Here is a 23,425-nt window from a genome sequence, read left to right as displayed (position 1 = left end):
TCTGCATTATATTGGGGAGGGGCCAGGTAGAATCTGCTGTATATTGGGGAGGGGCCAGGTAGAATCTGCTGTATATTGGGGAGGGGCCAGGTAGAATATGCTGTATATTGGGGAGGGGCCAGGTAGAATCTGCTGTATATTGGGGTGGGGCCAGGTAGAATCTGCATTATATTGGGATGGGGCCAGGTATAATCTGCTGTATATTGGGGAGGGGCCAGGTAGAATCTGTTGTATATTGGGGAGGGGCCAGGTAGAATCTGCTGTATATTGGGAAGGGGCCAGGTAGAATCTGCTGTATATTGGGGAGGGGCCAGGTAGAATCTGTTGTATATTGGGGAGGGGCCAGGTAGAATATGCTGTATATTGGGGAGGGGCAAGGTAGAATCTGCTGTATATTGGGGAGGGGCCAGGTAGAATCTGCATTATATTGGGGAGGGGCCAGGTAGAATCTGCTGTATATTGGGGATGGGCCAGGTAGAATCTGCATTGTAATAGGGAGGGGCCAGGTAGAATCTGCTGTATATTGGGGAGGGGCCAGGTAGAATCTGCATTATATTGGGGAGGGGCCAGGTAGAATCTGCTGTATATTGGGGAGGGGCCAGGTAGAATCTGCTGTATATTGGGGAGGGGCCAGGTAGAATATGCTGTATATTGGGGAGGGGCCAGGTAGAATCTGCTGTATATTGGGGTGGGGCCAGGTAGAATCTACATTATATTGGGAAGGGGCCAGGTAGAATCTGCTGTATATTGGGGAGGGGCCAGGTAGAATCTGCTGTATATTGGGAAGGGGCCAGGTAGAATCTGCTGTATATTGGGGAGGGGCCAGGTAGAATCTGTTGTATATTGGGGAGGGGCCAGGTAGAATATGCTGTATATTGGGGAGGGGCCAGGTAGAATCTGCATTATATTTTGGAAGGGGCCAGGTAGAATCTGCTGTATATTGGGGAGGGGCCAGGTAGAATCTGCTGTATATTGGGATGGGGCCAGGTAGAATCTGCTATATATTGGGAAGGGGCCAGGTAGAATCTGCTGTATATTGGGGTGGGAACAGGTAGAATCTGCATTATATTTTGGGAGGGGCCAGGTAGAATCTGCATTATATTAGGGAGGGGCCAGGTAGAATCTGCTGTATATTGGGGTGGGGCCAGGTAGAATCTGCATTATATTGGGGAGCGGCCAGGTAGAATCTGCTGTATATTGGGGTGGGGCCAGGTAGAATCTGAATTATATTGGGGAGGGGCCAGGTAGAATCTGCATTATATATGGGAGGGGCCAGGTATAATCTGCATTATATTGGGAAGGGGCCAGGTAGAATCTGCTGTATATTGGGGAGGGGCCAGGTAGAATCTGTTGTATATTGGGGAGGGGCCAGGTAGAATCTGCTGTATATTTGGAAGGGGCCAGGTAGAATCTGCTGTATATTGGGGAGGGGCCAGGTAGAATATGCTGTATATTGGGGAGGGGCCAGGTAGAATCTGCATTATATTTTGGGAGGGGCCAGGTAGAATCTGCTGTATATTGGGGAGGGGCCAGGTAGAATCTGCTGTATATTGGGGTGGGGCCAGGTAGAATCTGCATTATATTGGGAAGGGGCCAGGTAGAATCTGCTGTATATTGGGGTGGGGCCAGGTAGAATCTGCATTATATTTTGGGAGGGGCCAGGTAGAATCTGCATTATATTAGGGAGGGGCCAGGTAGAATCTGCTGTATATTGGGGTGGGGCCAGGTAGAATCTGCATTATATTGGGAAGGGACCAGGTAGAATCTGCTGTATATTGGGGAGGGGCCAGGTAGATTCTGCATTACATTGGGGAGGGGCCAGGTAGAATCTGCATTATATTAGGGAGGGGCCAGGTAGAATCTGCTGTATATTGGGGTGGGGCCAGGTAGAATCTGCATTATATTGGGGAGGGGCCAGGTAGAATCTGTTGTATATTGGGGAGGGGCCAGGTAGAATCTGCTGTATATTGGGGAAGGGCCAGGTAGAATCTGCATTATATTGGGGAGGGGCCAGGTAGAATCTGCATTATATTGGGGAGGGGCCAGGTAGAATCTGCATTATATATGGGCAGGGGCCAGGTAGAATCTGCATTGTATTAGGGTGGGGCCAGGTAGAATCTGCATTATATTGGGGTGGGGCCAGGTAGAATCTGCAGTATATTGGGGTGGGGCCAGGTAGAATCTGCATTATATTTTGGGAGGGGCCAGGTAGAATCTGCATTATATTAGGGAGGGGCCAGGTAGAATCTGCTGTATATTGGGGTGGGGCCAGGTAGAATCTGCATTATATTGGGATGGGGCCAGGTAGAATCGGCTGTATGTTGGGGAGGGGACAGGTAGAATCTGTTGTATATTGGGGAGGGGCCAGGTAGAATCTGCTGTATATTGGGGTGGGGCCAGGTAGAATCTGCTGTATATTGGGGTGGGGCCAGGTAGAATCTGAATTATATTGGGGAGGGGCCAGGTAGAATCTGCATTATATATGGGAGGGGCCAGGTAGAATCTGCATTATATTGGGGAGGGGCCAGGTAGATTCTGCATTGTATTGGGGAGGGGCCAGGTAGAATCTGCATTATATTGGGGAGGGGCCAGGTAGAATATGCTGTATATTGGGGTGGGGCAGGTAAAATCTGCATTATATTGGGGTAGGGCCAGGTAGAATCTGTTGTATATTGGGGAGGGGCCAGGTAGAATCTGCTGTATATTGGGGAGGGGCCAGGTAGAATCTGCATTATATTGGGAAGGGGCCAGGTAGAATCTGTTGTATATTGGGGAGGGGCCAGGTAGAATCTGCATTATATTGGGAAGGGGCCAGGTAGAATCTGCTGTATATTGGGGAGGGGTCAGGTAGAATCTGCTGTATATTGTGGTGGGGCCAGGTAGAATCTGCATTATATTTTGGGAGGGGCCAGGTAGAATCTGCATTATATTAGGGAGGGGCCAGGTAGAATCTGCTGTATATTGGGGTGGGGCCAGGTAGAATCTGCATTATATTGGGAAGGGGCAGGTAGAATCTGCTGTATACTGGGGAGGTGCCAGGTAGAATCTGCTGTATATTGGGGTGGGGCAGGTAGAATCTGCTGTATATTGGGGAGGGGCCAGGTAGAATGTGCTGTATATTTGGGTACTCACTCTTTAGTTTGGAGCGAACTTTATTGGCCAATTTCTTAATGTCCGTCATCAGAACTTCCAGGTCCCCCTTCGTCTCTGAGGATAGAGAGAATAGAGGACATGAGAAGAGAGGAGAAGAGAAGAGGAGAGGACACGAGAAGGGAGGAGAAGAGAGGAGAGGAGATATGACATGAGAAAATAAATGACAGGAGAGGAGAGAGGACATGAGGAGGGAGGACACGAGGAGAGAGGACACGAGGAGAGAGGACACGAGGAGAGAGGACACGAGGAGAGAGGACATGAGGAGAGAGGACATGAGAAGAGGGGACACGAGGAGAGAGGACACGAGGAGAGAGGACACGAGAAGAGAGGACACGAGGAGAGAGGACACGAGGAGAGAGGACACGAGAAGAGAGGACACGAGGAGAGAGGACACGAGAAGAGAGGACACGAGGATGCTATGTGAAGTGTGAACGCGTTTCCACTACTCCAGAGTCTGGGTTTGCTACTCCAAAATCTCCCCAAAAATAAAATAAATACAATATAAATATAGAACAAAACACACATCACAACAACAGAGACAGCACCACATAAAGAGAGACCTAAGACAACAACATAGCAAGGCAGCAACACATGACAACACAGCATGGTAAGAGTATCCTGACTGGTTGCATCACTGCCTGGTATGGCAACTGCTCGGCCTCCGACCGCAAGGCACTACACAGGGTAGTGCGAACGGCCCATCACATACAGAGGAGTATAGAGTGCAGTGATGTGTCCAATAAGGAGCATTGGTAAAATGGTAAATCTAGCTGCTCAAGAGCACCCTTACATGCCAATCTATAAAATATGTCTATGTAATCTAGCATGGGTAGGATGGTCATCTGAATCAGGGTTCGTTTGGCAGCTGGGGTGAAAGATGAGCGATTACGATAGAGGAAACCAAGTCTAGATTTAACTTTAGCCTGCAGCTTTGATATGTGCTGAGAGAAGGACAGTGCACCGTCTAGCCATACTCCCAAGTACATGAGGTGACCTCAAGCTCTAAACCCTCAGAGGTAGTAGTCACACCTGTGGGGAGAGGGGCATTCTTCTTACCAAACCACATGACCTTTGTTTTGGAGGTGTTCAGAACAAGGTAAAGGGCAGAGAAAGTTTGTTGGACACTAAGAAAGCTTTGTTGTAGAGCATTTTACACAAAATCCGGGGAGGGACCAGCTGAGTATAAGACTGTATCATCTGCATATAAATGGATGAGAGAGCTTCCTACTGCTTGCGCTATGTTGGATCGAGCCTTGGGGTACTCCCTTGGTGACAGGCAGTGGCTGAGACGGCAGATGTTCTGACTTTATACACTGCGCTCTTTGAGAGAGGTAGTTAGCAAACCAGGCCAAAGACCCCTCAGAGACACCAATAATTCTTAACCAGGACCACAAGAATGGAATGGTCTACTGTATCAAAAGCTTTGGCCAAGGCAATAAAAATTGCAGCACAATATTGCTTAGAATCAAGGGCAATGGTGACGTCATCGAGGACCTTTTTTAAGGTTGCAGTGACACATCCATAACCTGAGCGGAAACCAGATTGCAAATCAGAGAGAAAACTATAGACATCAAGAAATCCAGTCAGTTGATTATTGACACGTTTTTTCCAACACTTTTGATTTAGAGAGTACCATCGCTTTAGGACTTGGTAAGGTGGTTTAAGCATGTTCCAGTTCAGGTCACCAAGCAGGACAATTCAGACTTGGTGTAAGGGGCCAGGAGAGAGCTTAGGGCAAGTAGGGTACAGGCCGGTGCTGATGGAGGACGATAGCACCCAGAAACAGTCAACAAAGAGCTATTTGAGGTTCATGCATAAAACCAGCAAATCAAATTGTTTGGTGGAATTGGTGGAAATTGGTGGAAAGTTGGTGGAGACAACCGAGCACTGAAGGTGATCCTTGGTAAAGATTGCCACTCCCCCACTTTTGGAAGATCTGTCTTGCCGAAAAAAGTTATAACCAGAAAGGTTAACATCAGTATTCAGAACATTCTTCCTTAACCACGTCTCAGTAATGACCAACACATCTGGATTGGAGCTGTGAACCCACACTTTCAATTAATCAATTTTATGTAATAAGCTTCTAGTGTTGACGTGCAAAAAACCCAGGCTTTTACGAGCAGAAATCAGTGAAGCAGATATCAGAGCACAAGTCAGAATTGAGGCAAGCAACTATAGATGGGCCAGGGTGTACTTGCACATTTCCAGATATCATCAACAGTAATACAATCAGGGCCCGGCAGAGGACAGGGAGAGCTCTGCAGTGCTAATTTATGACATCTGAATGTGCATCAGATGGCAACAAGATCATGATGTACAGCAATTTCATCAGGAAACATGAATACAAAGCTGGCGAGAGGTGGTTAGAATAGGATGGGAGGCCAAAAGTCTGCTTGGCTGGGTCGTGTTTCTGAGGACGCACAGCTCTGCGCAATGATTGGGCTTCTAAAAGAGCTGTCTGACAGATTCTCCGCTCCAAGACTCTGTATCTGTACGCTGTGCACCTGATAAATAAGATACATAACGAATATACACAAGTGCCAATTTCATTCGACTAAATTATGCAAATTAACCCATAGACTTGTAAGCATAATCGGTCAAATGGATTTACATCAACTGGTATTGATCAATGAAGAGGCTAAAAAGGTTTTTTTTCTTCTCCCAGACGACTGGCCAGTGCCTGCCAGACAGACACACAGCATGCAGCCAGACAGACAGACAGGCACAAAGCATGCAGACAGACAGACAGGCACACAGCAAGCAGCCAGACAGACACACAGCATGCAGACAGACACACAGCATGCAGACAGACAGGCACACAGCATGCAGCCAGACAGACACACAGCATGCAGACAGACAGGCACACAGCATGCAGCCAGACAGACAGGCACACAGCATGCAGCCAGACAGACAGGCAGGCACACAGCATGCAGCCAGACAGACAGACAGGCACACAGCATGCAGCCAGACAGATAGAGACACAGACAGACACACAGAATGCAGTCAGCCAGACAGAAACACAGCATGCAGTCAGTCAGACAGACACACAGCATGCAGTCAGCCAGCCAGACATGCAGCCAGGCAGACAGACACACAGCATGCAGTCAGCCAGCCAGCCAGACACACAGCATGCAGTCAGCCAGCCAGACATGCAGCCAGGCAGACAGACACACAGCATGCAGTCAGCCAGCCAGCCAGACACACAGCATGCAGTCAGCCAGCCAGACATGCAGCCAGGCAGACAGACACACAGCATGCAGTCAGCCAGCCAGCCAGACACACAGCATGCAGTCAGCCAGCCAGACAGACATGCAGCCAGCCAGACAGACACACAGCATGCAGTCAGCCAGCCAGCCAGACATGCAGTCAGCCAGACACACAGCATGCAGTCAACCAGCCAGCCACACAGCATGCAGTCAGCCAGCCAGCCAGCCAGCCAGCCAAAAAAGGACCAGCTGTAACCAGCTGAATAAACTCTGAAAGACCTAGTAATATTTTACATCAATAGCAGTCAATATTAATCGTCACCTTATTTTGTCTCATCTGAAAGTTGTAAATTCTTGGTTATCTTCACGAACCCTGGCTAACAAGTTGAATCAGCAATACACAATTGGGTTTAATAATTTATTTACTAAATACCTAACTAATCACACAAAATTACATATCCACAGAATGCAAATTATGTCATACAGAAAACGTCCCTGGTGGACGGAGCCGACATGGCTAGTTACACAAAGGAAAGGGGGTTGGGTTTGAGTGAAAGAGCGGGAAGACTGAGGAACAAAGGGAGAAGCTGTGCTATTGTAAATACAGTATCTTATGCATTCTAAATTACAGCTCATTTGGAAAATGAAAATCCTGTGCTTCGGTAGGTTGGTCGTAGATGCTGGCCGTGTTGTCCAACAGAGATCTTCCTGTCCTCGGAAGAATGTCACTGGTGGTAAATTGGATACGTTGTAGTATTGTCGTTGTGTGTTAGACTGGGTACGTCGTCCGTCCTTTCCTAGCCCGTGTTTACAGCTGCTGTTGCTAACTCACTTCTTTAGTGAATAAGAGTTCAAAGTTCATACCATTCGCAACCAAAGCTCACGCTGAGGTTGGCTTAGTTCTGTAGTTGACATGTTAGTCCTTTTAATGTGGGACAGTCGTCCTCACATCCTCGGAACAGATAGTTACATTTTCGTCAAGGGCTTATATAGTGGAGGGAGAGAAGGGTGTGTTTCATAGTTTGTAACCCACGTCTCTTCACAGGGGCGGGCCACTGATTGAGCAGAGCTCTAACCTTATGAAAGCCCAAATATCTCATTTGGAAGCTAAAATTACATTTAATATTTTCACAAATAATGTCATATTTAAACATTTAAATTGCACAACAATTCCATGTGAATCTGATAACTAGAATGTGTAGACTTTCCCAGATACAGTTTAGGTCGTCCTGTCATCAGTCATAATGTCTCAGATGACAACCGAACTGACATCATATTCATTAAGTACAGACGCATATTTTCAACTGGTTGGATTACCGAAATATGGTTCCTTCCCCCCACCGTTTGATGTTCCCAGACTCTCTATGTTTAACAAAGGCTATTCAAGAGTCCTTCAGTAGAGTCGAGAGAGAGGGGAGAAAGGTATTTATGGGGGGGTCATAAACCTTAGCCACAGGCCAACGTCATGACATCCCTATTCATCAGCCATATACAGTTGAAGTCGGAAGTTGACAAACACCTTAGCCAACAGAAGTTTACATACACTCAATTAGTATTTGGTAGCATTGCCTTTAAATTGTTTAACTTGGGTCAAACGTTTTGGGTAGCCTTCCACAAGCTTTCCACAATAAGTTGGGTGAATTTTTGCCCATTCCTCCTGACAGAGCTGGTGTAACTGAGTCAGGTTTGTAGGCCTCCCTGCTCACTCACGCTTTATCAGTTCTGCACACATGTTTTCTATAGGATTGAGGTCAGGCCTTTGTGATGGTCACTCCAATACCTTGACTTTGTTGTCCTTAAGCCATTTTGCCACATCTTTGGAAGTATGCTTGGGGTCATTGTCAATTTGGAAGACCCATTTGCGACCAAGCTTTAACTGATGTCTTGAATATACAGTGCCTTGCGAAAGTATTCGGCCCCCTTGAACTTTGCGACCTTTTGCCACATTTCAGGCTTCAAACATAAAGATATAAAACTGTATTTTTTTGTGAAGAATGGTGGGACACAATCATGAGTGGGACACAAGTGGGACACAATCATGAAGTGGAACGACATTTATTGGATATTTCAAACTTTTTTAACAAATCAAAAACTGAAAAATTGGGCGTGCAAAATTATTCAGCCCCTTTACTTTCAGTGCAGCAAACTCTCTCCAGAAGTTCAGTGAAGATCTCTGAATGATCCAATGTTGACCTAAATGACTAATGATGATAAATACAATCCACCTGTGTGTAATCAAGTCTCCGTATAAATGCACCTGCCCTGTGATAGTCTCAGAGGTCCGTTAAAAGCGCAGAGAGCATCATGAAGAACAAGGAACACACCAGGCAGGTCCGAGATACTGTTGTGAAGAAGTTTAAAGCCAGATTTGGATACAAAAAGATTTCCCAAGCTTTAAACATCCCAAGGAGCACTGTGCAAGCGATAATATTGAAATGGAAGGAGTATCAGACCACTGCAAATCTACCAAGACCTGGCCGTCCCTCTAAACTTTCAGCTCATACAAGGAGAAGACTGATCAGAGATGCAGCCAAGAGGCCCATGATCACTCTGGATGAACTGCAGAGATCTACAGCTGAGGTGGGAGACTCTGTCCATAGGACAACAATCAAGTATATTGCACAAATCTGGCCTTTATGGAAGAGTGGCAAGAAGAAAGCCATTTCTTAAAGATAGCCATAAAAAGTGTCGTTTAAAGTTTGCCACAAGCCACCTGGGAGACACACCAAACATGTGGAAGAAGGTGCTTTGGTCAGATGAAACCAAAATTGAACTTTTTTGGCAACAATGCAAAACGTTATGTTTGGCGTAAAAGCAACACAGCTGAACACACCATCCCCACTGTCAAACTTGGTGTGGCAGCATCATGGTTTGGGCCTGCTTTTCTTCAGCAGGGACAGGGAAGATGGTTAAAATTGATGGGAAGATGGATGGAGCCAAATACAGGACCATTCTGGAAGAAAACCTGATGGAGTCTGCAAAAGACTTGAGACTGGGACGGAGATTTGTCTTCCAACAAGACAATGATCCAAAACATAAAGCAAAATCTACAATGGAATGGTTCAAAAATAAACATATCCAGGTGTTAGAATGGCCAAGTCAAAGTCCAGACCTGAATCCAATCGAGAATCTGTGGAAAGAACTGAAAACTGCTGTTCACAAATGCTCTCCATCCAACCTCACTGAGCTCGAGCTGTTTTGCAAGGAGGAATGGGAAAAAAATTCAGTCTCTCCGATGTGCAAAACTGATAGAGACATACCACAAGCGACTTACAGCTGTAATCGCAGCAAAAGGTGGCGCTACAAAGTATTAACTTAAGGGGGCTGAATAATTTTGCACGCCCAATTTTTCAGTTTTTGATTTGTTAAAAAAATTTGAAATATCCAATAAATGTCGTTCCACTTCATGATTGTGTCCCACTTGTTGTTGATTCTTCACAAAAAAATGCAGTTTTATATCTTTATGTTTGAAGCCTGAAATGTGGCAAAAGGTCACAAAGTTCAAGGGGGCTGAATACTTTCGCAAGAACACTGTATCCTCATAATTTTCCAACTTCATGATGCCATCAATTTTGTGAAGTGCACCAGTCCCTCCTGCAGCAAAGCACCCCCACAACATGATGCTGCCATCCCCGTGCTTCACGGTTGGGATGGTATTTTTTCGGCTTGCAAGCCTCCCCCTTTTTCTTCCAAACATATGTCAAGGGTACGGGAGGCGAAGTCAGGTGCAGGAGAGCAGAGTGTAGTGAACAGGTGCACTTTAATTCCGTTCCACAAAAAACAACACATAAAAACAATAACGTGCCAAAAACACGGAACATGGCAAAAGTCAAGCGCCCGACAATAATCCACATCACAAACAAACAATTACACACAAAGACATGGAGGGAAAACAGAGGACTAAATACATGCAGTAATTATAGAATGAAAACCAGGTGTGTAATGGAACAAGACAAAACAAATGGAACATGAGAAATGGAGCGGCGATGGCTAGAAAGCCGGTGACGTCGATCGCCGAACGAACAGAGAGGAACCGACTTCGGCGGAAGTCGTGACAACAAAATGATGGTCACTATGGCCAAACGTTTCTATTTTGTTTCATCAGAACAGAGGACATTTCTCCCAAAAAATATTATCTTTGTCCCCATGTGCAGTTGCAAACCGTAGTCTGGCTTTTTATGGCGGTTTCGAAGCAGTGGCTTCTTCCTTGCTGAGCGGCCTTTCAGGTTATGTCGATATAGGACTTGTTTTACTGTGGATATAGATACTTTTGTACATGTTTCCTCCATTATCTTCACAAGGTCCTTGTTGTTCTGGGATTGATTTGCACTTTTCGCACCAAAGTACGTTCATCTCTGGGAGACAGAACGCATCTCCTTCCTGAGCGGTATGACGGATGCATGGTCCCATGGTGTTTATATTTGCGTACTATTGTTTGTACAGATGAACGTGGTACTTTCAGGCATTTGTAAATTGCTCCCAAGGATGAACCAGACTTGTGGAGGTCTACAATGTTTTTTCTGAGGTATTGGCTGATTTCTTTTGATTTTCCCAGGATGTCAAGCAAAGAGGCACTGAGTTTGAAGGAAGGTCTTGAAATACATCCACAGGTACACCTCCAATTGACTCAAATTATGTCAATTAGCCTATCAGAAGTGTCTAAAGCCATGACAATTTTCTGGAATTTTCCAAGCTGTTTAAAGGCACAGTCAACTTAGTCTATGTAAACTTCTGATCCACTGGAATTGTGACACAGTTAATTAAGTGAAATAATCTGTCCGTAAACAATTGTTGGAAAAATGACTTGTGTCATGCACAAAGTAGATGTCCCAACCTATAGTTTGTTAACAAGAAATTTGTGGAGTGGTTGAGAAATTAGTTTTAATGACTCCAATCTAAGTATATTTAAACTTCCGACTTCAACTGTACATTCCTCTTCAGGTGTGTTTTCTGCTTTGTCCAACAGGGGGAGCTGGTGAACAACATTGAGCAGAACGTGTGTAACACCCAGGACTATGTGGAACAGGCCAGAGACAACTACAAGGCTGCCGTCAGTATGCAGAAGGGCGGCCACAGGGTGAGACCAAACAACACACAGTCTATGGACATACTCTCATACAGCCCTCCCTCTCTTCCTTTTCTCCTGTCTGTCTTCTCTTCCCTCTCTTCCTTTTCTCCTGTCTGTCTACTCTTCCCTCTCTTCCTTTTCTCCTGTCTGTCTACTCTTCCCTCTCTTCCTTTTCTCCTGTCTGTCTACTCTTCCCTCTCTTCCTTTTCTCCTGTCTGTCTTCTCTTCCCTCTCTTACTTTTCTCCTGTCTGTCTACTCTTCCCTCTCTTCCTTTTCTCCTGTCTGTCTACTCTTCCCTCTCTTCCTTTTCTCCTGTCTGTCTACTCTTCCCTCTCGTCCTTTTCTCCTGTCCGTCTTCCCTTCCCTCTCTTCTTTTTCTCCTGTCTGTCTACTCTTCCCTCTCTTCCTCTGCCCTGTCTGTCTACTCTTTCCTCTCTTCCTCTATATCCTCCTTCCTACCATGTTTCCGCCCTCCTCCTCCTCCACTGGAATGGAGTGAATTATAGTGAATTATAAGTGAAATAATCTGTCTGTAAACAATTGTTGGTAAAATTACTTGTCATGCACAAAGTAGATGTCCCAACCGACTTGCCAAAACTATAGTTTGTTAACAAGAAATTTGTGGAGTGGTTGAAAAACTAGATTTAATGACTCCAGCCTAAGTGTATGTACATTTCCTACTGCAACTGTATATTCTATTGGACTGTATGAGTTAGGGTTAGTGGATAGTGTTAGACTGTATGAGTTAGGGTTAGTGGAATATAACCTATATTCTATGGGACTGTATGAGTTAGGGTTAGTGGATAGTGTTAGACTGTATGAGTTAGGGTTAGTGGAATATAACCTATATTCTATGGGACTGTATGAGTTAGGGTTAGTGGAATATAACCTATATTCTATTGGACTGTATGAGTTAGGGTTAGTGGATAGTGGAATATATCCTATATTCTATGGGACTGTATGAGTTAGGGTTAGTGGAATATATCCTATATTCTATTGGACTGTATGAGTTAGGGTTAGTGGAATATAACCTATATTCTATTGGACTGTATGAGTTAGGGTTAGTGGAATATAACCTATATTCTATTGGACTGTATGAGTTAGGGTTAGTGGATAGTGGAATATATCCTATATTCTATGGGACTGTATGAGTTAGGGTTAGTGGATAGTGGAATATAACCTATATTCTATTGGACTGTATGAGTTAGGGTTAGTGGATAGTGGAATATAACCTATATTATATTGGACTGTATGAGTTAGGGTTAGTGGAATATAACCTATATTCTATGGGACTGTATGAGTTAGTGGATAGTGGAATATAACCTATATACTATTGGACTGTATGAGTTAGGGTTAGTGGAATATATCCTATATTCTATTGGACTGTATGAGTTAGGGTTAGTGGAATATAACCTATATTCTATGGGACTGTATGAGTTAGGGTTAGTGGAATATATCCTATATTATATTGGACTGTATGAGTTAGTGTTAGTGGAATATAACCTATATTATATTGGACTGTATGAGTTAGGGTTAGTGGAATATAACCTATATTCTATTGGACTGTATGAGTTAGGGTTAGTGGAATATATCCTATATTCTATGGGACTGTATGAGTTAGGGTTAGTGGTTAGTGGAATATATCCTATATTCTATTGGACTGTATGAGTTAGGGTACTGTATACTGTACATGGCTTTAACCAGCACTAGTCCCTATTCATCAGCCTCACCGTTAGAGAGATACAAGACCAGACAGAAAGGGAAAGAGAGGAGGGCGGCATCCCAAATGAAACCCTATTCCCTATGTAGTGCACTACAAAAGTGCTTCACTATACAGGGAAAAGGGTGTCATTTGGGACGCATCCCGAGGAGTGACAAGATGAGGGAGGAGTATTGGTGACAGCAACACAGCGTTTCAACATGCTAGTCCCACTCCTCCCCTGACAGCGTCTTACTACAGTATATCATTATTTTCGGATATATTGAAATTCGTTGTTGCATTTCATAAGGTGTGTTCAATAATACATGTTGCAGCAACGCATACCTTAAGGTTGTTTATGTAAAACGCTTACGACAGCCTAAAGTATTCTCTATAACAGAGCGATCTGTTAAGTCAGGCTTACGACAGCTCTATGACAGAGCGTTCTGTTAAGTCAGGCTTACGACAGCTCTATGACAGAGTGTTCTGTTAAGTCAGGCTTACGACAGCTCTATAACAGAGCGATCTGTTAAGTCAGGCTTACAACAGCTCTATGACAGAGCGTTCTGTTAAGTCAGGCTTACGACAGCTCTATGACAGAGCGTTCTGTTAAGTCAGGCTTACGACAGCCTAAAGTATTCTCTATAACAGAGCGATCTGTTAAGTCAGGCTTACGACAGCTCTATGACAGAGTGTTCTGTTAAGTCAGGCTTACGACAGCTCTATGACAGAGCGTTCTGTTAAGTCAGGCTTACGACAGCTCTATGACAGAGCATTCTGTTAAGTCAGGCTTACGACAGCTCTATGACAGAGCGTTCTGTTAAGTCAGGCTTACGACAGCTCTATGACAGAGTGTTCTGTTAAGTCAGGCTTACGACAGCTCTATGACAGAGCGTTCTGTTAAGTCAGGCTTACGACAGCCTAAAGTATTCTCTATAACAGAGCGATCTGTTAAGTCAGGCTTACAACAGCTCTATGACAGAGCGTTCTGTTAAGTCAGGCTTACGACAGCTCTATGACAAAGCATTCTGTTAAGTCAGGCTTACAACAGCTCTATGACAGAGCGTTCTGTTAAGTCAGGCTTACGACAGCTCTATGACAGAGTGTTCTGTTAAGTCAGGCTTACGACAGCCTAAAGTATTCTTTATAACAGAGCGATCTGTTAAGTCAGGCTTACAACAGCTCTATAACAGAGCGATCTGTTAAGTCAGGCTTACAACAGCTCTATGACAGAGCGTTCTGTTAAGTCAGGCTTACGACAGCCTAAAGTATTCTCTATAACAGAGCGATCTGTTAAGTCAGGCTTACAACAGCTCTATAACAGAGCGATCTGTTAAGTCAGGCTTACAACAGCTCTATGACAGAGCGTTCTGTTAAGTCAGGCTTACGACAGCCTAAAGTATTCTCTATAACAGAGCGATCTGTTAAGTCAGGCTTACGACAGCTCTATGACAGAGCATTCTGTTAAGTCAGGCTTACGACAGCCTAAAGTATTCTCTATAACAGAGCGATCTGTTAAGTCAGGCTTACGACAGCTCTATGACAGAGCGTTCTCTTAAGTTAGGCTTATGACAGCCTTAAAGTAGGCTCTATAACAGAGGGTTGAAGTTCAGAATCCTACAGGATGTGATGACATGCTTCTGCCTGAGAATCATCATCCTCTCAGTGCCAACAGCAGGCACCTCAGAGCTCAACTGTTTAGACCGTCTCTGTCATCACAGCCGAGTCCTAATTATGTTTGACTCAACTCCTGGCTCTCACATGCACCATACTTATCTTCTTGGCTCTGGCTCTCTCTCTCTCTCACACTCTCTCTCTCTCTCTCCCTCACTCATTCTCTCTCTCTCACTCATTCTCTCTCTCTCTCTCTCACACACATGACGTAGCAGTCAGATGTCTTTGTCTTGTCTCGTCCCATGTACAGTGGGGAGAACAAGTATTTGATACACTGCCGATTTTGCAGGTTTTCCAACTTACAAAGCATGTAGAGGTCTATAATTTTTATCATAGTTGCACAAAAATCCAGACTATCACATTGTATGATTTTTAAGTAATTAATTTGCATTTTATTGCATGACATAAGTATTTGGTACACCAGAAAAGCAGAATTTAATATTTGGTACAGAAACCTTTGTTTGCAATTAAAGAGATCATACGTTTCCTGTAGTTCTTGACCAGGTTTGCACACACTGCAGCAGGGATTTTGGCCCACTCCTCCATACAGACCTTCTCCAGATCCTTCAGGTTTCGGGGCTGTCGCTGGGCAATACAGACTTTCAGCTCCCTCCAAAGATGTTCTATTGGGTTCAGGTCTGGAGACTGGCTAGGCCACTCCAGGACCTTGAGATGCTTCTTACGGAGCCAGTCCTTAGGTGCCCTGGCTGTGTGTTTCGGGTTGTTGTCATGCTGGAAGACCCAGCCACAACCCATCTTCAATGCTCTTACTGAGAGAAGGAGGTTGTTGGCCAATATCTTGCGATTCATGGCCCCATCCATCCTCCCCTCAATACGGTGCAGTCGTCCTGTCCCCTTTGCAGAAAAGCATCCCCAAAGAATGATGTTTCCACCTCCATGCTTCACGGTTGGGATGGTGTTCTTGGGGTTGTACTCATCCTTCTTCTTCCTCCAAACCCGGCGAGTGGAGTTTAGACCAAAAAGCTCTATTTTTGTCTTATCAGACCACATGACCTTCTCCTATTCCTCCTCTGGATCATCCAGATGGTCATTGGCAAACTTCAGACTGGCCTGGACATGCGCTGGCTTGAGCAGGGGGACCTTGCGTGCGCTGCAGGATTTTAATCCATGACGGTGTAGTGTGTTACTAATGGTTTTCTTTGAGACTGTGGTCCCAGCTCTCTTCAGGTCATTGACCAGGTCCTGCCGTGTAGTTCTGGGCTGATCCCTCACCCTCCTCATGATCATTGATGCCCCACGAGGTGAGATCTTGCATGGAGCCCCAGACCGAGGGTGATTGACCGTCATCTCGAACTTCTTCCATTTTCTAATAATTGCGCCAACAGTTGTTGCCTTCTCACCAGGCTGCTTGCCTATTGTCCTGTAGCCCATCCCAGCCTTGTGCAGGTCTACAATTTTAACCCTGATGTCCTTACACAGCTCTCTGGTCTTGGCCATTGTGGAGAGGTTGGAGTCTGTTTGATTGAGTGTGTGGACAGGTGTCTTTTATACAGAGTTCAAACAGGTGCAGTTAATACAGGTAAGGAGTGGAGAACAGGAGGGCTTCTTAAAGAAAAACTAACAGGTCTGTGAGAGCCGGAATTCTTACTGGTTGGTAGGTGATCAAATACTTATGTCATGCAAAAAAATGCAAATGAATTACTTAAAAATCATACAATGTGATTTTTTTGATTTTTGTTTTAGATTCCGTCTCTCACAGTTGAAGTGTACCTATGATAAAAAATGACAGACCTCTACATGCTTTGTAAGTAGGAAAACCTGCAAAATCGGCAGTGTATCAAATACTTGTTCTATCCACTCTATATATCTTTTTATATATTTTTCTTTGCATTCTTTTTAATATTTTTAGGTCGAAAAGCTCTCGCCAGTTCATACAACGCATTTCAAACCAGAGAATTCCGGACCTATTTTTCTCTCCATATCCCCGGATTGCTACTGCAAACTCTGAACGTCTTCATCTGGATCATGGCAGCTAGCTAACTACTCCTGGCTAACGTTTCCATCCCGGAGCAAGCACCAACTAGCCTGGAGCTAGCGCATGCTAGACCCATCTCCTGGCTAGGGCTCCGGGGCTACTCCTGAAGCCCAATCCTCGGCGACAATATCCGGACCCCTTCTACTGCCGGTACAGGGCATGGAACCCCGCCGATCCTTCACGACTGGAATACCGATATAATCTGCCCGAGGCTCCCAACAGGCCCCTCAGGCGCGACGTCCCCTGAAGGCCCATTCTGCTAACGGCGGCCTGCTAGCTATCTATAGCATATTGGACAGTTAGCTGATCCATCGGCCAGTTTCTTGGACCACAATACCCATTTTGCCAATTGGACTTGGACCCTTCTGCTACTTGAAACCCTACTAATACCACGACTGGTCTATCGACGTCACCGCACGAGGAGGCAAAAACAGACTTCCCCCCTTCGCGACGTCCCTCTAAGGCCCTTATGCTAGCTTGCTAGCCCCGGCCTGCTAACTGCTAGCTTGCTAGCCTCAGTCTGCTAACTGTCTCAATCGCCGTGTCCCCAGCCAGCCCAACCACTCACTGGACCCATACGATCACTTGGCTTTGCATGCCTCTCCCTAATATCAACATGCCTTGTCCATTACTGTCCTGGTTAGTGATTACTGTCTTATTTCACTGTAGAGCCTCTAACCCTGCTCAATATGCCTTAACCAACCATGTTGTTCCAGCTCCCACATATCCTATGACATCACCTGGTTTAAACATCTCTAGAGACTATATCTCTCTCTTCATCACTCAATACCTAGGTCTACCTCCAATGTACTCTCTTCCTACCATACTTTTGTCCTTTGTCTGTACATTATGCCTTGAATCTATGCTATCGTGCCCAGAAACCTGCTCCCTTCACTCTCTGTTCCAAACGTGCTAGACGGACAGTTCTGGTGATGTAGAGGTTAATCCAGGACCTGCAGTGCCTACCTCCACTCCAACTCCCCAGGTGCTCTCATTTGTTAACTTCTGTAACCACCAAAAACCCTGAAATGTCCATCCCTAACTATAACATTTTCCTCCAAGATAGAACTGCCAAAGGGGGCGGTGTTGCAATATACTGCAGAGAGAGCCTGCAAAGTTCTGTCTTACTATCCAAGTCTGTACCAAAACAATTCAAGCTTCTACTTCTAAAAATTAACCTTTCCAAAAACAAGTCTCTCACCGTTGCCGCTTGCTATAGACCACCCTCTGCCCCCTGGACACCATATGTGAATTGATTGCCCCCCCATCTATCTTCTGAGCTCGTGCTGCTAGGTGACCTAAACTGGGACATACTTAACACCCCGGCCATCCTACAATCTAAGCTTGATGCCCTCAATCTCACACAAATTATCAATGAACCACCAGGTACAAACCCAAATCTGTAAACACGGTGTCGTGTCTTTGGCTATTAAGTGATATGACATGCTATTCCATAAAATAATAATAAATAAATAAATAATATTACCTGATTGAGCTAATCATGTAAATGTAATTAACTAGAGAGTCGGGGCACCACAAAATAATATTTATAGAGCTGTTATCTTCTGAATAAACTCTTAAAGACCTAGTAATATTTTACATCAATAGCAGTCAGTATTAATCGTCATCTTAATTCAGTCTCATCTGAAAGTTGTAAATTCTTGGTTATCTTTACGAACACTGGCTAACAAGTTGAATCAGCAATACAAAATTGGGTTTAATTATTTATTTACCAAATACCTAACTAATCACACAGAATTACACATACACATAATTAATTAACTTGATTACAAATTAATTCATAAAGGAAAACGTCCCTAGCGGGCGGAACAGATATGACAGCTGGTTACACAAAAGAAAAGGGGCTGGGTTTGAGTGAAAGAGCGGGAAGACTGAGGAACAAAGGGCGAAGCTGTGCTATCGTAAGTACAGTATCTTATGCATTCTAAATTACCCCCCATTTGGAAAAGGAAAATGCAATAAATATTTACTCTGAGCTGCGCTTCGGTAGGTTGGTGGTAGATGGAAGGCCGTGTTGCCAAACAGAGTCCTTTGAAGAATGTCTCTGGTGGTCAATTGGATACGTTGTAGTAACGTCGTTGTGTGATAGACGGGATACTCTGTCTGTTCCTTCCCAACCCTCGTTTGCATCTGCTGTTACTAACTCAACGGCTAGGAGGTATCACTTCTGTAGTGAATAAGAGTTCAAAGTTCATACCATTCGCAACCAAAGCTCACGCTGATGTTGTCTTATTTTTCTGTAGTTATTATCTGAACCATTCTGACATCGGACCGTCGTTCTCACATCCTCGGAACAGGAGGTTATATTGTCGTCAAGGCTTTATATAGGAAGGGAGAGGAGGGCGTGTTTAAAAAGTTTTATAGCCCATGTCCCTTCACAGGGGCGGGCCACTGATTGAGCAGAGCCCTATCTTATGAAAACCCAAATCTCACATTTTAGAAGCTAAAATCACATTTCATCCCAACACGAATAATTTCATATTCAAACATTTAAATTGAACAACAATTCCATGTGAATCCGATAACTCTGATGTGTAGACTTTCCACTGTAGAGTTTATGTCATCTGATCACTGATGAGAATGCCTCAGATGACAACCGAACTGACATCATATTCATTAAGTACCACCGCATATGTTCAATTGGTCGGATTACCAGAATATAGTTAATTTCCCCCCACCTTCTGATGTTCCCAGAATCTCTATGTTAACCAAGGGTTTAGCAAATGTAACATCAGTAGGGTAGAGAGAGAAAAGGGGGGAAGAGGTATTTATGACTGTCATAAACCTACCTCCAGGCCAACGTCATGACAACCGGCACCCTCATAGATATCCTCCTAACAAACTCGCCCTCCAAATACACCTCTGCTGTTTTCAACCAAGATCTCAGCGATCACTGCCTCATTTCCTGCATCCGTAATGGGTCTGCGGTCAAACGACCACCCCTCATCACTGTCAAACGCTCCCTAAAACACAGCGAACAGGCTTTTCTAATCGACCTGGCCGGGGTATCCTGGAATGACATTGACCTCATCCCGTCAGTAGAGGATGCCTTCCTTCCTCAGAGTGCCTTCCTCACCATCTTAAATAAGCATGCTCCATTCAAAAAAATGTAGAACCAGGAATAGATATAGCCCTTAGTTCACTCCAGACCTGACTGCCCTTGACCAGCACAAAAACATCCTGCTGCGTTCTGCATTCGCATCGAATAGCCCCCGTGATATACAACTTTTCAGGGAAGTTAGGAACAATATACACAGGCAGTTAGGAAAGCTAAGGCTAGCTTTTAAAAAACAGAAACTTGCATCCTGTAGTACAAACTCCAAAAAGTTCTGGGACACTGTAAAGTCCATGGAGAATAAGAGCACCTCCTCCCAGCTGCCCACTGCACTGAGGCTAGGAAACACTGTCAGTACCGATAAATCCACAATAATTGAGAATTTCAATAAGCATTTTTCTACGGCTGGCCATGCTTTCCACCTGGCTACCCCAACCCCGGTCAACAGCCCTGCGCTCCCCACAGCAACTCGCCCAAACCTCCCCCACTTCTCCTTTACCCAAATTCAGATAGCTGATGTTCTGAAAGAGCTGCAAAATCTGGACTCCTACAAATCAGCCGGGTTAGACAATCTGGATCCTCTCTTTCTAAAATTATCTGCCAAAATTGTTGCAACCCTATCACTAGCCTGTTTAACCTCTCTTTCGTATTGTCTGAGATTCCCAAAGATTGGAAAGCAGCTACTCAACAGGAGCAGTAGCCTGGTCCCAGGAGCAGTAGCCTGGTCTGAGTAGCAGTAGCCTGGTCCCAGGAGCAGTACAGTAGCCTGGTCTCAGTAGCAGTAGCCTGGTCACAGGAGCAGTATAGTAGCCTGGTCCCAGTAGGAGTAGCCTGGTCTCAGTAGCAGTAGCCTGGTCCCAGTAGCAGTACAGTAGCCTGGTCCCAGCAGCGGTAACCTGGTCCCGGTAGCAGTAGCCTGGTCCCAGCAGCGGTATCCTGGTCCCAGTAGCAGTAGCCTGGTCCCAGCAGCGGTAGCCTGGTCCCAGTAGCAGTAGCCATGTCCCAGCAGCGGTAACTTGGTCCCAGGAGCAGTAGCCTTGTCCCAGCAGCGGTATCCTGGTCCCAGTAGCAGTAGCCTGGTCCCAGCAGCGGTAACCTGGTCCCAGTAGCAGTAGCCTTGTCCCAGCAGCGGTAGCCTGGTCTAAGTAGCAGTAGCCTGGTCCCAGCAGCGGTATCCTGGTCCCAATAGCAGTAGCCTGGTCCCAGCAGCGGTATCCTGGTCCCAATAGCAGTAGCCTGGTCCCAGCAGCGGTATCCTGGTCCCAGTAGCAGTAGCCTGGTCCCAGTAGCAGTAGCCTGGTCTCAGTAGCAGTACAGTAGCCTGGTCCCAGCAGCGGTAGCCTTGTCCCAATAGCAGTAGCCTGGTCCCAGTAGCAGTAGCCTGGTCCCAGTAGCAGTAGCTTGGTCCCAGGAGCAGTACAGTAGCCTGGTCTCAGTAGCAGCAGCCTGGTCCCAGTAGCAGTAGCCTGGTCCCAGTAGCAGTAGCCTGCTCCCAGTAGAGGTAGCCTGGTACCAGTAGCAGTAGCCTGGTCCCAGTAGGAGTAGCCTGGTCCCAGTAGCAGTAGCCTGGTCCCAGTAGCAGTACAGTAGCCTGGTCCCAGCAGCGGTAACCTGGTCCCGGTAGCAGTAGCCTGGTCCCAGCAGCGGTATCCTGGTCCCAGTAGCAGTAGCCTGGTCCCAGCAGCGGTAACCTGGTCCCAGGAGCAGTAGCCTTGTCCCAGCAGCGGTATCCTGGTCCCAGTAGCAGTAGCCTGGTCCCAGCAGCGGTAACCTGGTCCCAGTAGCAGTAGCCTTGTCCCAGCAGCGGTAGCCTGGTCTAAGTAGCAGTAGCCTGGTCCCAGCAGCGGTATCCTGGTCCCAGTAGCAGTAGCCTGGTCCCAGTAGCAGTAGCCTGGTCTCAGTAGCAGTACAGTAGCCTGGTCCCAGCAGAGGTAGCCTTGTCCCAATAGCAGTAACCTGGTCCCAGTAGCAGTAGCCTGGTCCCAGTAGCAGTAGCTTGGTCCCAGGAGCAGTACAGTAGCCTGGTCTCAGTAGCAGCAGCCTGGTCCCAGTAGCAGTAGCCTGGTCCCAGTAGCAGTAGCATGGTCCCAGTAGCAGTAACCTGGTCCCAGTAGCAGTAACCTGGTCCCAGTAGCAGTACAGTAGCCTGGTCCCAGTAGCAGTAGCCTGGTCCCAGTAGCAGTAGCCTGCTCCCAGTAGAGGTAGCCTGGTACCAGTAGCGGTAGCCTGGTCTCAGTAACAGTACAGTAGCCTGGTCCCAGCAGCGGTAGCCTGGTCCCAGTAGCGGTAGCCTGGTCCCAGGAGCAGTACAGTAGCCTGGTCTCAGTAGCAGTAGCCTGGTCCCAGTAGCAGCAGCCTGGTACCATTAGCGACAGCCTGGTCCCAGTAGCAGTAGCTTGGTCCCAGATCTGCTTGTACTTTTGCCTCGTCCATTGTCATTGTCAAGCTCAATAAAATGTTTTGCATGACAATTCCATAAAGAGTTGGCAAGAGAGCAGAAACAGACTGGCAGCCTGTGGGGTTTATGAGGAGAGACTTAGGGCTGGCACCCAGGCTATATTTAAGAGATTAGAAACAGACTGGCACCCAGGCTATATTAATTAAATAGACTAGAAACAGACTGGCAGCCTATGGGGTTTATGAGGAGAGGCTTAGGGCTGGAACCCAGGCTATATTAAATAGATTAAAAACAGACTGGCACCCAGGCTATATTAAAGAGACTAGAAACAGACTGGCAGCCTATGGGGTTCATGAAGAGAGGCTTAGGGCTGGCACCCAGGCTATATTAAAAAGAGACTAGAAACATACTGGCACCCAGGCTATGTTAAAGAGACTAGAAACAGACTGGCACCTAGGCTATATTAAAGAGACTGGCAGCCTGTGGGGTTTATGAGGAGAGGCTTAGGGCTGGCACCCAGGCTATGTTAGACTAGAAACAGACTGGCACCCAGGCTGTGTTAAAAAGACTAGAAATAGACTGGCACCCAGGCTATATTACAGAGACTAGAAACAGACTGGCACCCAGGCTATATTAAAGAGACTAGAAATAGACTGGCACCCAGGCTATATTAAAGAGACTAGAAACAGACTGGCTCCCAGGCTGTTAAAGAGACAAGAAACAGACTGGCAGCCAGGCTATATTAAAGAGACTAGAAACATACTGGCACCCAGGCTATATTAAAGAGACTAGAAACAGACTGGCACCTAGGCTATATTAAAGAGACTAGAAAGAGACTGGCAGCCTGTGGGGTTTATGAGGAGAGGATTAGGGCTGGCACCCAGGCTATATTAAAGAGACTAGAAAGAGACTGGCAGCCAGGCTATATGAATGAGACTAGAAACAGACTGGCACCCAGGCTATATTAAAGAGACTAGAAACAGACGGGCACCCAGGCTATATTAAAGAGACCAGAAACAGACTGGCACCCAGGCTATATTAAAGAGACTAGAAACAGACTGGCACCCAGGCTATATTAAAGAGACTAGAAACAGACGGGCACCTAGGCTATATTAAAGAGACTAGAAACAGACTGGCACCCAGGCTATGTTGAA

The 23,425-nt window shown here is 45.9% G+C and overlaps 1 protein-coding gene across 2 annotated transcripts in view; it reads right to left on the bottom strand.

Moving 5' to 3' along the window:
* The window catches only part of LOC110508072 (syntaxin-1A), a 198,949-nt gene that overhangs the window by 51,103 nt on the left and 124,421 nt on the right, over positions 1–23,425 (bottom strand). For both annotated transcript variants that reach the window (XM_090224092.1, XM_090224093.1), the window contains exon 4: positions 3,133–3,207. In XM_090224092.1, coding sequence (XP_090080218.1) covers positions 3,133–3,207 — 75 coding nt within the window. The remainder of the gene's footprint in view (positions 1–3,132; positions 3,208–23,425) is intronic.

The sequence above is a fragment of the Oncorhynchus mykiss genome, chromosome 27 (genome assembly GCF_057628025.1).
Source record: "Oncorhynchus mykiss isolate SJ-2025 chromosome 27, ASM5762802v1, whole genome shotgun sequence".
Lineage (NCBI taxonomy): Eukaryota > Metazoa > Chordata > Actinopteri > Salmoniformes > Salmonidae > Oncorhynchus > Oncorhynchus mykiss.
The sequence above is the reverse complement of the archived record's forward strand: the minus strand, read 5'-3'. Positions and strand labels throughout refer to the sequence as shown.